Source organism: Buteo buteo, chromosome 2 (genome assembly GCF_964188355.1).
Source record: "Buteo buteo chromosome 2, bButBut1.hap1.1, whole genome shotgun sequence".
In the NCBI taxonomy this organism is placed as follows: Eukaryota; Metazoa; Chordata; class Aves; order Accipitriformes; family Accipitridae; genus Buteo; species Buteo buteo.
The window spans coordinates 21,424,505-21,440,820 of record NC_134172.1 but is presented as its reverse complement, the minus strand read 5'-3'; the positions used below and the strand labels follow the sequence as shown (position 1 = coordinate 21,440,820).

Here is a 16,316-nt window from a genome sequence, read left to right as displayed (position 1 = left end):
ACATATGATGGTCTGCGTTTGCCTCCTAGTGGAAATAACTATAAATGCCACACAAAAAAACACTTCTGTCGTGGAACAAATGAAAACTATCTCCCATCTACAGATACTGACTTCACACTTTTACTCCATTCCTCAACTAATGGAATAAAAGTTTTAAAAAAAATCTATAAAATAAATGAGGTAAATCACATAACCTTTTGCTACACTAAACTACAGGCACCAGATTCAGTCTCTTAAGTCCTAGTTATTCACCCTGTCCCTTACAATGAAACACATCTAAGTTCCTTTTTTATTTAGCCTGTAGTTCACTAGCATCTCAAAGTCTCTGCAATAGGAACAGATTTAAAATGTGCAAAACAATAAAGTAGCTGATGTACATATATCGAAGTTTTAAATTTTATGTCTCCATCGTTCCTGCCAAAGAGAATTAAATGTATACCAAGAGGGGCAAGTTCCACCTTGTAAACTCTCTTCCTCATCAAACTAATGAAAATAGGATGAGTTCAACCTGTCAAAATCAGTCTATTTGTGTCCAAACATGCCCATCAAGCTTTCCTCCTAACTGTTGGAATTTATTCCCCTGGAAGCTGATTTGTATAACAGCTTTGCATTGGTATTATAGTACATGTGTTTCACAAAGTTGCATACACTTCTACATTATAGGTCAATCAGCAAACCAATTCAATCAACCACATTAGTTTCTGAGTTTAATTAACCATACAGGTTCCAATGTGACACACCGCAGCAGGTGTAGCTATGTTATGCAAAAGATGAAGAGAAGCACAAAGTTCAAGGAGAAAGGTATACGACAGGAAAACAGCAAAACTGGGGAATTAGCAAGAAGTTCTCTGTTTCAGAGGGGAAAAAAAAACCAGACAATATCATCAGTCTTTGGAAATCAGTTAACAGCACAGTCAGGAAGACAGTTTCATACAGTGGAAGCAGACTTCAAGAAAGATTTGGTATGAGCTGCAGAGAGACAAGGAGGACAATACAAAGAAGGTATTGGAAAAGCATGGAGAAAGGCAGGAGAGTAAGCCATGTTAAAATCAAAGAGATGACATGGGGAGGTCAAATCTGAGAAGGATTTTGAAAATGGGATTTCTGTAGAAGACAAATAGCTAGTGGAGACCTTAGGGACTGGCAAAGCATTCTTCTTCCTGCTCACAGCAAGGAAAAATATCCACCAGCATCTGGACAATGCAAAAATCAGAGACTTAGTATTTACGGATTCCTCAGAAGAGGGCATAGACAATATGAATCAACCCTTCCTGGGCAATAGAAAGAAATAAATTTTGCAAGAAGCGAGCTGCCTCAAGCAAAAGTCCAGGTTTCTATCTCATTAGAGATAAGAAGACAAACTGATGAAGTTCATTCTGAGGGTGTTCATTTAATCAACAAAAAGAATGCCAATCTTACCTTAGACTAAAGGAAACTAGAGTTAGGCCAAAATGCACATGAAGAATGCAGGAAGTGAAAGCTATCAACTCATTTATTACCCATACAATAGGGGATAGTCAGTGTTAGCTTCACATATCAGAGTGAGACAGATAAAAAGCAAGCTTCAATTCACCTAAGAGCAACATAAAAATCAAATACAGATGAGAAGGCTGGTTTATTTTAGACATAAGCTTCCATAAGCAGGCACTGACTCAGAATATGACCCAGTATGCTCCTAGTCATTAGGGCTAACTCTGTGTGAAGCACTCACGGCCTGCCAACTGTGAGCAATCTTCCTTTGCAACACCACCGGCTCACACCTTTCCACAGCAGTTGTGGACCTTCCGTGGTTTCTGGAGTAAAGATGACAAATGCAGCTAACCAGCCTACAAGCATCACGCACGTAGCATAGGTGCTCTTGGAGCAGGAGAGAAGCTTCAGCATTGCAGAGAAGCTGGGGGGGTTCCTGCCTCTTCCTCCCCATTTCAATCCCCATCACTATCCTATGTCAGACCACCAGCCCCATCAAGGGGCATGTCTTGTTATGTGGCGGAAGGGAGTATGTGCCTATCGCCTGATCCAGTGTAGGAATCCTGAGACATTTAGGAGGGAAAGAAGGTTTAGACAGAGGAGCTCTAAGGGAAGCTAGCACTCAAGAGGCTCTTTATGGCAGAAGTCCAAATATTAAACTACCATAATGGTCAGCAGTAAGACCTTAGGTAAAACAAGATTTGCAAGGAAAGAAGTATCTTAGATCAACAAAGGAAAAAACAGACAAGGTTTCAGACATATAAGAAGAAATGCTCAAGTACCAGAAGTCTTTGTGATTCTTACCTAGTATATTAGTTGTTCTAATAACTGAAATATCTCCCTAAAAGCCCCTTTTTCTTCACTACATCCCCCAACTACTATGGTTACAACCCTACAGTCTACTACACGAGACCATAAAGCAAGTACCAAAAATTTATGTATTCTGCAGTGACTATACATACTACATTCCTTACTACATATATTTTTCAGATCATTCTTATAAAGGCAACTTACATCACTATGAATTTTGCTGATATTTAAAGTATGGTTTAAATATAGCAGGTTTGGTAGATCAGAGGCTGGATCATGTAGGCTTTCCAAATCTTTCTTGTAGTTCACCTGGAAAGAGAATTCAGGTTATGTAAAATAAAGATTAACAAAATAATTCGCAGCTTCATATTACAGCGTGGCCATCCAGAAACAGAAAGCACTAAGTGCTTGCCTGAACGCTCTCTACCAGCCACTAGATGGTGGTCATTTACTATTATTTGGAGGAAAAGAAAAAAATCAATAAAGCATTAATTCTACTGCGCAAGTATTTGGGAACTACTCAAACTTTTCCTCAAAAAGGACACTTACAACAAAATCACACTTTATTTATTATTTCTTTTTTCTTTTTTCTTTTTTATTCTCCCCCCACCCCCTCCCAAAACTTAAATCAAGAGTATCTTCCTCAGTACTTTGAGTTTACTCATTTTAAACACTGTTGATTCTTGTTCTTTTTCTTTTGATTCAAGAATTACACCAACTGTCCAGATAAAAAAGTTGTATATAAAACAGTTAAAGGGAAGTCCTCCTGGACATTTTATTTAATACAGATTGCTTTCAGCAAAGATAAGCAATATAGTCATCTAAGGCAAAAGATAATCACTTACTGAAGTAGCAGAGGATAACTTCCTATTAGCCTATAGTAGGATTTTCCATACTTCTGATAGCTGGATGCCCATCTTTACAGGAAGAAAACTAGCCACCTTACCTCTCTTGGATGATAAATCTTTTAAACCAATACCTTTAGTCACCTCCACACATGTATCGTGTTCTTCACTGATTTAGGCAAACTTAAAATCAACAATACCCAATTTGCATATCTCTTATAATAATAATTACTCCAATTAATTTTTTACTAAACATTTAGATTGTGGAAACAATTACATATTCTGTTGGACCCTTCCCAGAGCCGGCCTCTCCTGTTCCTGTTGGGTTGTGCCCCACACTTTGGAAACACAGGACTACAGAATGAAGGCTTGTCTCTTGGCTATCTGGGATCACAGCCTCAAAGAAGAGCTCACGTTTTTAGCATTAGACACACTGTTAAATAGATCATCCCAACAGCATTACCACTTGATATAGATGTTTTCCCAAACCTGGCTCCAGCAGCAGGCACCCGTTGCTGAATCTAGCAACTGCTGTACATTCTAATACCAGTCGGAAGATCAACCGGCAGAATGAAGTCTAAAAGGTAGACATCCAAATCTGAGCTGCTCATGCAACCTCCTTCTACAACCACTGGAGAGATGCCAGCACTTTGCTCCTCTAAAGACACACATCTGCAACAGGTCAAAAGACTTGCCCTCTAGATCTGTTTATTTCTTTCCCAAATACAAAGGAACCGAGTACAAGGCAATTAGCTCAGAGTAAGCAGTCACAACTTTTGACACACAAAGTTAAGCGAGATGAATCTCATCTAAAATGGTTATGAAAAACTCTGCAGGCCCTTGGAGGAGAGCTTTGTCAGAAGCAGAGAAGAAATGGACAACATGCTGTACCTGCTATACAGACACACTGTATAGCAGAGACTGCTGCTCAGAGTAATCATAAGATGGAAGAAGAAATTCTGCTTGAGAACAAATGTTAAGTTTTTCAGGATGTAAATGTATGTAAAATACAAAGCAAATTCACTTACATCACTTGCCAAGGTGGATGCAATCTGTGCTTGCTTGAAGGAAGCACTGTCAAGAGGATTGTACTGGTGGCTCTTCATTTCCTTACTGAACTGCTCTTTGTATTTCACCTTCCACCAGAACAAACACATCTAATATTAACATGTAGCACTTAAAGAAGGTACATAGAATTCAGACTACAAAGGAGCTTATTAAAGGCCATTGCATTATCCATAAATCTTTTAACAATGAAGATGTTTAAAGCAGCTCAGTTTAGCCACATCTCTGACTGTCTTGGGCTGGTTTCAAAGTCATTTTTATGTATCTGAATTTTACTGAAATTAAAATATAATTTTAAGATTGTCATATGTGATTACTGGTGCTGAAGGATTTACAAAAAGGAAACAGGAACAAAACCATATAACTCACCTGAGTAATCAAATAAACCAGAACTGTTTGACTAGTAATAATAGTCTACTCGCTGAGAATCATTCAATTCATAATTAAGATCATAAATGTATTTTAACAAAAAAAAAAATTTGTAAGAGGAATAAATTGTAAAACTTGTAAAATACATCACTTGTAAATTTTTCAACCACGTGAAAGTGGGAAGTCAGAATCAAACTTCCCACTCGGCCATCTTCCCACCACCAGGTCCACGTGTCACTCACGCTGTGCTAGGCTGTCACCAGAGCCCCCAAGTCTATTTTTAATTCTGCCAGAAATTTCCCACGAGACCCCGAGGAATCTCTCTGTAGTACAGTCCCTTCTTGAGGACAATTCCCACCTCATTACAGTGTTAGAAAGCATAATTAAACAACTGTCTGCTATCACTTTCACTCTCTTTTCTTCTTCTTCAATAGAAAAAGGGGCAACGACGACTCATATAAGAGGAAGCGAGCAATACATAAATGTTGAGGCAATGGCATTAAAAGTAAATAAATCACAAAAATTCCATAAAACATGCTGAAGAACTGAATTCAGAATCTGAAAATATGAAATCAAACAAACAGTAAATCTCCCTCCTTTGCCCCCCTTGTTGTGCGCAATCATCAAACATCTGGAGACTTTGCACACATGCCTTGCTTCTTTCCAACAGCTGGCCATAATGGAGGAGAATAAAGCTCAGTCTGAATTATGCTGCTTTCATAAATGTTAGTCAGACACCTGATATCTGAGCCTATGCAACATCCATTATAATTTACCACGCTCTGCATTAAATAAAGAGGTGGCTTTTTCCGTACTCCTTTTTTCTCTATTCCCACATGAATGTCTGATAAAGTGGTTAAACCACCTCAAACGATGTCCTTCAAAATTTATTTTTCTCTCAGCTTTAGTTGTGGGAAGGATTTTCTTTTTCCTTTTTAGTTCTTCCTTGCCTCAAAAGACTCTCAACATGGTTTAGCTTACACAATCTCATTATGCTTAGCCACGAAGCCAAATATTTCATTAATCAGGATAACAAGAAACCAAAACTAAGCCACCCAAACAGAAACTAACGGTATATGTTCAAGAACTACATTATGATTGCACCACTTACATTAATTTTTCAAAGGAAGGACATTGTAAAACATTGTTACTTTTAAAGAGAAACTTTATCTGAACACATGATGAACTTCACAATCTTTCACACTAACTCTAGAAAAGAATATCTATTGCCTTCTGGTAGATTCATCTGGTTCATATTGTTTGATATTTGCCTTGGCTTTGGATCAAGTGCAAAAGCATATATATCTGAATACAAAGACACTGCCTTTGTCAAAGGCATATCCACATTCTGTACGAGCAGCAAAGGAATAAATCAGAGGGAATTTGTCTTTTAAAAGGTGTATCCAAAACTTGCCTTCTAATAAAAATCAGGCAGTGCTGGAATATGTGATTCAAAAAGCCTCCAAAACCAGAGATCAAGTCAGCATGGTGAACAAAATTGTTGTTTACTCCTTGGACATCACCTCACAACATAACAACATCGTGCACAAGAGTTTAAATATCCAACTACTGCAGGCTGTCTTCTGCCCAGCCAACAAATGGCCACAAACTGTGCACGCAGACTGAATGTACAACGTGGTCCTTGATATTCTTGTTAAGTGTGAAAGCACCAGTGCCAAAGGGACCTCTCCTCACAACTGGCTTGCCATCTTCCAGCTGCAGCCATTTTATGCCATTTTTAGAAGATTTTTTTAGCAACACATTTCAATCTAGAGATTCCAGTAATAAACCCCCGGTTAGTGTCACTTTACATCACATCACTGCTGCTGAAGGAAAGAGGGGGAGCCAGTGAACCCAGTCTTCACAGGGCTGTGCATCCCGATGCTGATGTGCAGGAAGGTCCCAAATTTAAGGAGACCGCCCGCCAATCTGACTGTAATCGTTCCTGTTGCAGTGAGGGATGTCTCGGTACCTCTAGGCCCTGCTGCCTCATCTGGCTGCTCTGCCTATTGCCTTTGCTCTCACCACTGTACATGTTGCTTTTGGGCAAAATGGAGGCCGCACAATAATATCAGATGACCCTGGCAGTACCTCAAGAGCACTTCCAGAAGCAATTTAACTCTGACTTGTCATAGGGGATTCCTCTCATTGAAAGCTACACACACATTCACTTTCTCTTTTATCAGTTTTTCCTGTTTATTTCTCCCTTTTGAAAGCAAGCATGGGGTGGGAGAGGGAGAAGAGAGAGGAGCAAGCCCATCGATGAGTCACTGTGAAGTAACGCACACAGTATTTATCCTTCTTTTGAACAGGAGAAGGTTATGAATGCAGTTTAAAGGGGAAAAATATGCCCGAGAGAAAGGGTTCTGATTAAAAACAAGGAAGAAAAATACTTCATCAATGATTTCTAACGCATCTGAAGGGGGGAGGTCTTGGCAATGCTATAATAAGGTGGAAGAGCAAACAAAAAGTGGGAGTAGAAATGACAGTTGTTAGTGGAAGCTTATTTACAAATTTCATCATTAACCAAAAGTTTTACTTTAATGAGGGTTTAAAAGATGGCTACTTATTTACCATCTTAATTAAGTGTTAAGTTTGTTTATTTTTTTAGAGAGTGGGGGTTAGTTTAAAAGAAAGCCAGTGGAGGCTGTTCTCTAATTGTTGCTGAAGAAAGAGCAGACTTCGCAGACTTTTAACACAACAACATCCCTGAAAAACCAAACTGGAATTAAATAAGGCCTGGATAAACAAACCTCTCATCGGCCTTGCACAAAACCTATAAAAGTCAGAATTGCAGCTGGACAGAGCAGTGTCTTTTGAAGCTTTGCAGCAACATTCCTAAATCAAATCTGTAGTTCAAAGCTGTTCACACAGGGAGTGTTCAGTTTCAGAAGTGGATGACATCACCCACTGTTCAGATTTACAAAGAAACTACAAAAATTGAATCATTCAACCACTGGGATCCCAGGATGAAGCAGACGCTTGCAGCTAAAGCATTTCCTCATGACCATATGAAAACATATTTAAAAAAAAGAAAAACCTGTCAGAACACATAGATATTGAAGGAAATGTAACGTAAACAAAGATCTAAATTAAAATATTCATTGCTAAAAGCACTAGCAGAATTTAAAGCAAAGAAAGACTGAGAAAATCTTAGGCTCTTTGTGTTGTTACTGATAATCTTGTGCTCTTTTTAGATTTTAAAAAATATTCTACCTCTAACAATTTTATCCCTGAAACAATAAGCACCAGATCCAGCATAAAACACGAATATCCAAAATTATTCATCATAAAACCAATTATTGAACACCATAAGGGAAATACTTGGTATCAGTAGCTCTTTGAAAAAGCTAATAAAATGCATTAGGAGACATAAAGAAGACATAAGCAAGAGCTTGTTTTTATAAAAAATACGAAAAAAATAACACAAATTATACAATGTACATTCAGCAAATTAACAAACTTCATGTTTTCACAAGGGCTAACACCATTTCTGTTTTAAATTTGGTTTAAAATCAACAGAAAGGGGTTACCACGTGCTGTGGGTAAATAAACTAGTCCTGGGAGCTATTATTTTTGCTGCTGCTGTTGTCAAAAGCTTTATTAAATTAAAAATTTATTAAAAAAAAGGGGGGGGTCACTGATTTTGTAGAGCCTTGAGTGCCAGTCAAACATTAACACTATTTTCTTCACTTTGTTTGCCTTCCTGCTTGCCTTGATTGCTTTCTCCCTTCGTTACACCCACACTGCCTGACCTCTTCTTGCTCCTGTTCTCTATGCTCCCTAAATTACCTACCCATATGCACCACATTAAAACATGTTATCATCTTCTCTTCCCATTACATCCATCAGAATTGTCAACTTCGCAAATTTACTGTGAGGGTCAAATAACTAATATTTCTCTGTATGTCGCAGCTTATAGATTCATGCTATTAAGGGAGATTATCAACTTTCAGCACAAAAAGTTTATAATGCTCCCATTTGCTGAGAAACAAATGGAAACCCTAAAAGCCAGAAAGTCTGGAGACAATAAAGAGATCGTTAACTTTGCCATTTTTTAAATCTTGTAATTGTGACAAGCCTGCTTCATGATCCTTGCATGACGAGGACTGACACAACTGACCCATATTTAGGGCTCTTCCTCTCCTACAGCACAGGTGCATTCCTCATCCTGCCCCACCACCCTGCTCTTTGGACACAGGGGTCATCTTCATTTTTCTGTGCTCTTGATTTATGATCAGTGTGTCTAAGTGTTATAATGATTCAAATAATATATAAAAACATTAGACAACTCATGGCCACTGCCTTCCCTTCAGAGGAGGTGGAGAATTGCTGAGGGCACCTCTCCTCTGCTGAAAGCAGCCTGGTATTTACAGCCTCCACACTGCTGCATGCAGATGGCTGGTAGCAGAGTGTTAGGCTGAAGTGCTGCCTCCCTTTCTAAAAGTACGTGGCTGCAAGCAGCCACAACAGTGTAGACTGAGGAGAGGACAAGAGAAGGAAGGATCCCAGAACTTGGATCCAGGCCCAGGGGCTGCAGAGTTTGGACCACCAAGGTTTAGTAAGAATCTTCTTTACAAATAAACTGTAAGCAAGCTACATTTTGTCAACTGCTCCTCTCCTCCTGCCACATCTTCTGCACTATTTGGACTCTCCAAAGAGGTTAAAATTGCACACCAAATGCTCTCTTCTGCAGAACAATCTCAACTAGAACTGCTGCCATCCCAGTCCCTGGCGGTGAAGAGACTCTATTATAAAGCTTTTGCAGATGCAGCATGCATTGTCCCAGAGGAAAAGCACATCTAACAAAAACGAGATAAAAAGTGCATTGATGAAGCCTATGATGCAGCTGGCTCAGCACCAGCCTGCAGGACCCCATGATCCAGCTGGTATTTTTTGATTGTTGTGCTTGTTGGCCACAACCTCAAGGGTATCAGTCTTAGTGAGATGGAGAGGGCTATTGGAAAGGGATCCACTTTGGTCCCATTTGTGACAACAGGCAGCTGCAAGCCTAGATTCTGAAACGGGCTGCAAGGAAAGGAGCGTGTAGACATCCACCGAGTAGAAATAAAGGATACCACATGCTAAATTTAGATATGAACCCTTTTAAAAACCACTAAAGGTGTTTGCTAAATGGCAGACAGCTCCCTTTCCTATAAGTGACACCCAGGTCTAAGCAGCATCGCACTGGCTCTTCCCATGAAGCACAGGTTGACTTCCAAGCCTGCGTGATGTTAAACACAAAAGAATCTCTTAGCAGACTTGCCCATCACCAGAGGAATGAGCACATGATCCATTACAAAATGGAAGAAAATCTATTTGGAAAACACAAAGTAATTTTGATTCTGAACACATCATTAACAAAGCAATAAAAAACCCATGTATTTTCTTCTTTTTCCTTTGTACATTATTAATGTTTCAAAGTTAATGATGGTCCAGTGTGAAACAGGAAATCATGCAGCAGATATCTAAGGACAACATTTGGTGACAGCAAAAGGAGCTCAACCTCTTGCAAACAGACACTGCACTGTTTTGCAGCTTGTTCTCTATGACACATAATTCTCATTTTATGCTAGTTCTAGGGAAGACGTTTACTATCTAGCCAAATCACAAGTATTTGTTACACAACACTGATTTTCAGACTGTTCTAGTGTATACACTATTATACTTGGGGTTTTTTTCTGGTTCTGGGAAGGCTGACACGGCCTTCTCCAATCAAGGTACGTTATCCTCCTCCTACAGGAGGGCAGAATTTGTTCCCGGGTTTACAAAAGCTCTAAGTGTAGCCTGACAGGATTACTAGCGAGGATTATGCAAGGCACTGTTAAAGAACTACTCCAGAAAAAAAGAGAAAAGAAAAAAAAAAAGAAGAAAACCCAGCAAGTCAGCAGTCAAAAATCCTTTCTCACGATGTCAGGCTGATCTGTAGTAGAGTCTTATGTGTAGGTCCTATGCGTAGAAGACTCATAAGAGGAAAAGAGGGAATATTTGTGTTTTCAGCTTTCTTTTTAGTTATGGACTAAAGTAATCCCTCCATTTTTCTTCCTTTTTTTTTTTTTTCTTTTTTTAGGTTAATAGATAACAGAAAGCAGTACATAAAAGGTTCAGTTTCAGGGGGAGGGAAGGTGGGTAGTTTACACGTCAGGCCAAATTCAGATCCCATTACTCACATTAGCAAGCAGTTATACAAAAGACCCCAGTTACTTCATTGGGATTAATCACAGGGTAAGGTTCCACTCAAACTGAATGAGTAGCAAAATTTGCCTCTAAGTTACATACAGTTAATATTTTAGAAATCCTAGATAATCTGTATAAATATACACCATCTCCACAAGAGACAAGCTGTAACAGTCAAAGTTCATTGTGTTTTTGCATAAAAATGTACATTCTGTTTCCTAAGAACCTTAAATTTACCAGTCATTGCAATACTGTATGAAAAGTTTGAGAACATAATCTTCATGCAATTAGAGATAATCATCTAAAAATCTAAATATTTTCTTGCATTACTAGGAATGAGATATCTGAATGAAGTCATTGTAAAATGACAGAGAATCTTACTTGGCTTAACAGTTTTGAAACTCCTTTAGCATGTTCAAAATCTGGTCTTCCAAGTACAGCAGGCTCCTTATTCATCTCTCTCCTTCCTTTCTTGTACTCAGCCTTAGAAAAAATTAATATGAACCACTATTAAATTGTTTGCTTTTATCAAGAGAAATGTAAGCATTAAAGCTGGTAGAAAAAGTCTCATTTAGTGATCTGCATTGACACTACTATTCTAAACAGCTCTGAAAAAAAGACCTTCTCAGGCTTCAGCTCCTTAAAAACATAATACTTATTTATTGTAAAACACAATGCACAGCATTCACAAAATTTAACTTTAACAAAATGCATAGCTTAAGCCTGAGAAATATTGTTCTCCCAGTCAAGGCAGAATGAGTTACAGTGGCTCAGCACTTCTTATGACAGGGTCTGCAGTTTACACAAGATTATTTGTAGCAGCTGAAAACAGTCTTGAAACAAAACTAGGCTGAGGAGCAGCTTTTTTGAAGTGTAAGGTCACATTCCACTCTTAATTTTACCACTGCAATCTTGCTGGATGTCAGTGAGGTTGCACTGGTGTAACAGAGCAGAATTAGTCCCACAAGGTTGATGTTACACGATCTTTCCAGCTGAACTGCCTCCCATGCAAATTGCTGCAATTTTTTTCCACAGTGCATTAGAAAACAGCACAGATGAATCAACAATAGGTGCTTTACGATATCACAAACTAAATTACCCATTGCCTAAAATAGGCTTCTTGCATTACTCAGGCACTGTGAATCAGCAAGGACACGTCATAACAACAGACTGGGAGAAATAAAAGTCGCAAAGCCACTCTAACTCAAAGGGGGCTTGAACAGCAGTTAGTAAATTTGGGTGTTGAACATAAGACTTCGTAGAAGTTCTTGGTCTTCAGAAAATCCTGAATATTCAAAAGGTGAATCTCAGGTCTCTTAGAACTGTGTCTCCATAGGTGCCTAGTCAGTCTCACATTAAATTGTTAGCAGTTACTTAAAATCTTGGCTCGGGGCTTTTTATATATTGTTTGACTTGTCTACAATAAAATATTAAACTGCATCACACATTGCAGCTTCTCAAACTGCTCCTTGACCTATCCATTAGCAGATGTCATGGTGGGAAGGCAAAGAATTTGAGAGGGGAATTCAGGGAGGAAAGCCCCCATGCAAGAAGCAGCGTGTTTGCTCAGCTCTCAGAAGGACAGCAGGGAATTGCATTTCCCTGTCACTGCCAGCCGAGATGGGAGGAGGAAAGGGAGTCCTGCAATGCAAGCTTCTCTTGTACCGAGGTGAAAAACTGCTTGGTGTGTCTTCTGAAGAGCAGTATAGCATGCAAGCATATGACTTATTTTGAGAATGGTTATCACGAATAAAGCTCAAACAAAACCAACTTTAGTAAGCTTAACATTCTCTTTAGATCAATGACCAATAATTGCAAAGGTCATACTGTCAACATCAAAACAGAAGAAACCTGTAACTTTCTAACATACCAGGCAAGGGGTTTTTTTTGTTGGGTTTGGGGGTTTTTTAATCAAACCTCCATATCATATTTGGGGTTGCAGGTTTTCTGCTAGTGACATTTGAGAATTTCAGCAGCATTCTAAACAATCTGACTGAAATTGGAATAAATGAAATAACGTGTCTCAAAAATACAAACAGAGTAACAGGAGAACATACATCACTTATTATCTTTGTTATCTCAGTTGCTATCTTTATGTCTGGCCTGTTCAGCACTTCAGTGTATCTATGAGTATCTTGCACATCCTTCTTATAGGATACCTGTCAAACAAAAAACAGTTTTGTTTAAAATAAACAAACAAAAACATTTGAAGTTTATAAATAAGTTTGAATGACCTATCAACACAGCCATCAAATTCAACAGAACTCTGCCTAATTTATTCCAACACAGTCCTGCTTGACAGGGATTATTTAGTAAGACCCACACACAGGTTAACAGGATAAGGAAGAAATTCACAAGCATAAAATACAATATTAAAATGAAAAATGGTTTTGCTTAGAAACGTAGTAAAAAATGAAAGCACTGCAAAGACCCAAATATTAGGTTTTATCATTAAATTTCAGAGGACTTCTAACAGTACAGCATTTTTTTCTATGCTGTACCCTTTTTTAATATAAACTAACCCCCCTATGATACTGAGCACCACAGCCTAGCAGATTGCAGCTACACTGAACAGAAACTGTAATTCTACCACAGTGAATGTCTTTCTCGGTAACAGGCACCCATGTATCTGGTATGTAATTCAATGATGCAACTCCACCTCAGCAGCCCCCACTCCCCGCAACTCCACTTATCTGCTCCTTTACACAATCATGGGAACAAGAAGGCTGAGTGTTCCAGCATGTAGAGTACAAGAATCTGTTTGTGGAAAAGCCACTATTATAATGAATAGGCTCAGAAAACTTTGGCCAGAAGGCTAAACCACAGGTAGGAGAGTCCAAACATTCTCCAGTTAGCAAAGCAATCACAGGAACAGCATAGACCTCAGGGACGTTACAGAGCTCCGAGACCACAAGTTATCCTTCTTCTCCCTCTTCAGGGTCTGTAGGTTTTTTCCTCTCCCTTGCTGTAGCACATGTGCCAATCTAAGCCAATTTCCAAGAGCTGTCTTACCGAATTATTCTGAATGATTAAGAAAATCATCCCTGGTATTCAAAAGTGTCTGACAAATTGAAGTATCGATCAAAAAGTAAGAGAACATAAAGTTAAGTCTACAGGAAATAGAAAGTATCAGAATAATTCCTGATTTACTGGACAGTCTTTTAGATTTTCTTCTGTTGTTTAACAAAGTTAATCAACCTCTCAAGATAGTATTTCACCATCAAGAAAGTCCTCAGCTTGAAGCTTCACTTATAACCTTCACAGCTAGCTCCTATTTCCAATGTAAAGTTTCATTGTGGGTACAATGCAACAAGTTCATAAACTGCAGCACTCAATGACAAATATAATTTGTAGAAATGTTACTGTAAAAAGAAAAGAAAAAATCTTACTTTTTGGCAAATATTTTACAGGCAACAGGAAAGTAATTTTGCATCCATATGGCTTCGCTAAGTAGACAAGCTAAATAGGCTTCACTGTTGGCTGCTTGCCCACAAATAGATCTTACAATTTTTAACCTACGAGTGACACACAAGTGTAATCACTGATAAAATAAATAAATAAATAGGTTGGATGAATACAGCCCACAGTATTACCTACCAAGAAAATAGAAACTGATTCTTACAGCTTGTTTAAACCACTGGAAGTTTTGTTTTGGTTAGGTTTAGATTTCCTCTATTTTTTTAAGAAACTAGATGTACAGACAAGCATTTGCAATTCAGGGCTTTACATGAATTTAGTTAATTATATGCTGTTCATCCTAATGACCACATGAGGTGAGGTGAAAACCACATAGGCAGCAGAAACAGGTTTCTGAATAGCACCCTATCATCCATGTAAATTGCAAATTAAAGGCCAGCATATGTGCTCAAAATAGAAATTAGGAATGGAGTGAATTTAACAACACAGAATCAAGAATAGTGGTGATAAAAGTTGAGGAAATGTGGTCACTTATTGCTCCCAAATGACATGATCATATAGTACATGAAATAATGGATTGTGGTTAATTTGGGGGGGGGGGGGGGAAGACAGCGACAGTCCTTTATATTTCACCATTTCCAATTATATTAGATGCAAGGCCAATTGCTATAGCTTTCCCTGAGTGAATTATTATTCTTCCTGCACCTAGACCAGTATACCTATTACTTATGTCTGAGGGAAAGTCATCTAGCATTTTACAAATGTCTGCAATATATATTTGCTCCATTCTGCAGCTTGTCATACTCCGGTGAGAATAAAAATGTTATGCAGCAGAACAGTAGTTTGTCAGAGGTAGGCCAAAGAAAGAAAAAATATGTTTCCCATTTCCTGAATAACCTCAATCCCTGGATGCTGACCCTTTCCCATTGGGACAGTGTGCTGGCCTCTATTACACAGCTGCTATTCTGTTCCATCTAGTGATTTTTATTTTTTTTTTTAATAGTACTATGTTAGAACAGTAAAACCAGAGCTATTCCAAGAGAGCAGGGGAACAGATGTAGACAGAGCAAAGCAACCAGCTTGGTGTGTGCACCCATGGACACCAAGAAGATGGAAAGTAGAGAAGCCTATGAAAGGGGAGACAAGAAAACAAAGTCTGGTCAAGCACAAAAGAGAGGAAACAGCAGAAGCACCCAGGGAAGGGGACATCTTTTCTCCTGTGTTGGTTCAGACCCTTACCAAGAGGCTCAAACCCTGAATGGAACCTCCAGGCATTACACAATGCCCTTACTCAATCTTCTCTTCAAAGGGTTGCTCAGGCTCTACCAGAAAACATCACCAAAGCTCAAGAATTGCTCCTGTTTATGAGGACCACAGGTCTATGAAACACCTGCTCAAACTGGCTTTTGCATAGGAAAAAGTAACTGAGATACTGACAACTTAAGAGCAGTGAAAGACCTAAATGGAGAGTTACAGCAGACCAGTGGGAAATGCAAGTGAGAAAGAAACAGGGACAAAAAGGGAAAAAAATTGTACCATCTCTAGTTTTGAAGTTGCAAATAATAAATTACAAATACTAACTAAATTTAAAGTGTTTTTCTACGCCAATTTGAAATTACAATAAAAAGTGGTTACAATGTTGAGTATTTTTAAAAAACAATTATAATCTGAACAAAAGCCATTTCTCATCTTTAATCCCAAATGTGATTACATACTCTGAATTGCCAGTAGTTTTTGCAAAGCTTGGAAAATATTCAGTGCTTGCTGATAATTAGTAGACTAATTTTAATAGGGCCAAACCTCCAGCTCTTATAAAAAGGCATAAGGTCCACTGCGGATAAACATGCCAGTCTATTTACTCCAGCTGAGGGTCCTGAAGACGCTTCACCTTTCATGACAGTGCCAGTGCATTGGAATGCAGTGCAATGCTGCAAAGTAAACAGATTTCTAACAATGCTGCAAAACATTTCAGGTTGTCAATCAACAAACAGAAACTTCTGCTACATGGTGACCCAAGCCCACAGAGGCTTAAAGGACTTAGACTTTTCCTGCAATCTTTTGTCTTGTCCTCTATTCCAATTTCAAAACTGTTCCAAGCTATAGGTAATAAATTATTAAAATAAGCACAAACAGCTGTGAACACATTTCACCCTCCTGAGATGC

General features: G+C 38.6%; 1 protein-coding gene across 8 annotated transcripts in view; it reads right to left on the bottom strand.

Moving 5' to 3' along the window:
• The window catches only part of NEBL (nebulette), a 275,776-nt gene that overhangs the window by 59,885 nt on the left and 199,575 nt on the right, over positions 1 to 16,316 (bottom strand). For 6 of the 8 annotated variants that reach the window (XM_075047916.1, XM_075047851.1, XM_075047870.1 and 3 more), the window contains 4 exons: positions 12,794 to 12,895; positions 11,118 to 11,219; positions 4,154 to 4,261; positions 2,485 to 2,589 (listed from right to left, as the gene is read on the bottom strand). The exons of the other annotated variants lie outside the window; for them this stretch is intronic. In XM_075047916.1, coding sequence (XP_074904017.1) covers positions 2,485 to 2,589; positions 4,154 to 4,261; positions 11,118 to 11,219; positions 12,794 to 12,895 — 417 coding nt within the window. The remainder of the gene's footprint in view (positions 1 to 2,484; positions 2,590 to 4,153; positions 4,262 to 11,117; positions 11,220 to 12,793; positions 12,896 to 16,316) is intronic. 8 annotated transcript variants of the gene reach the window in all.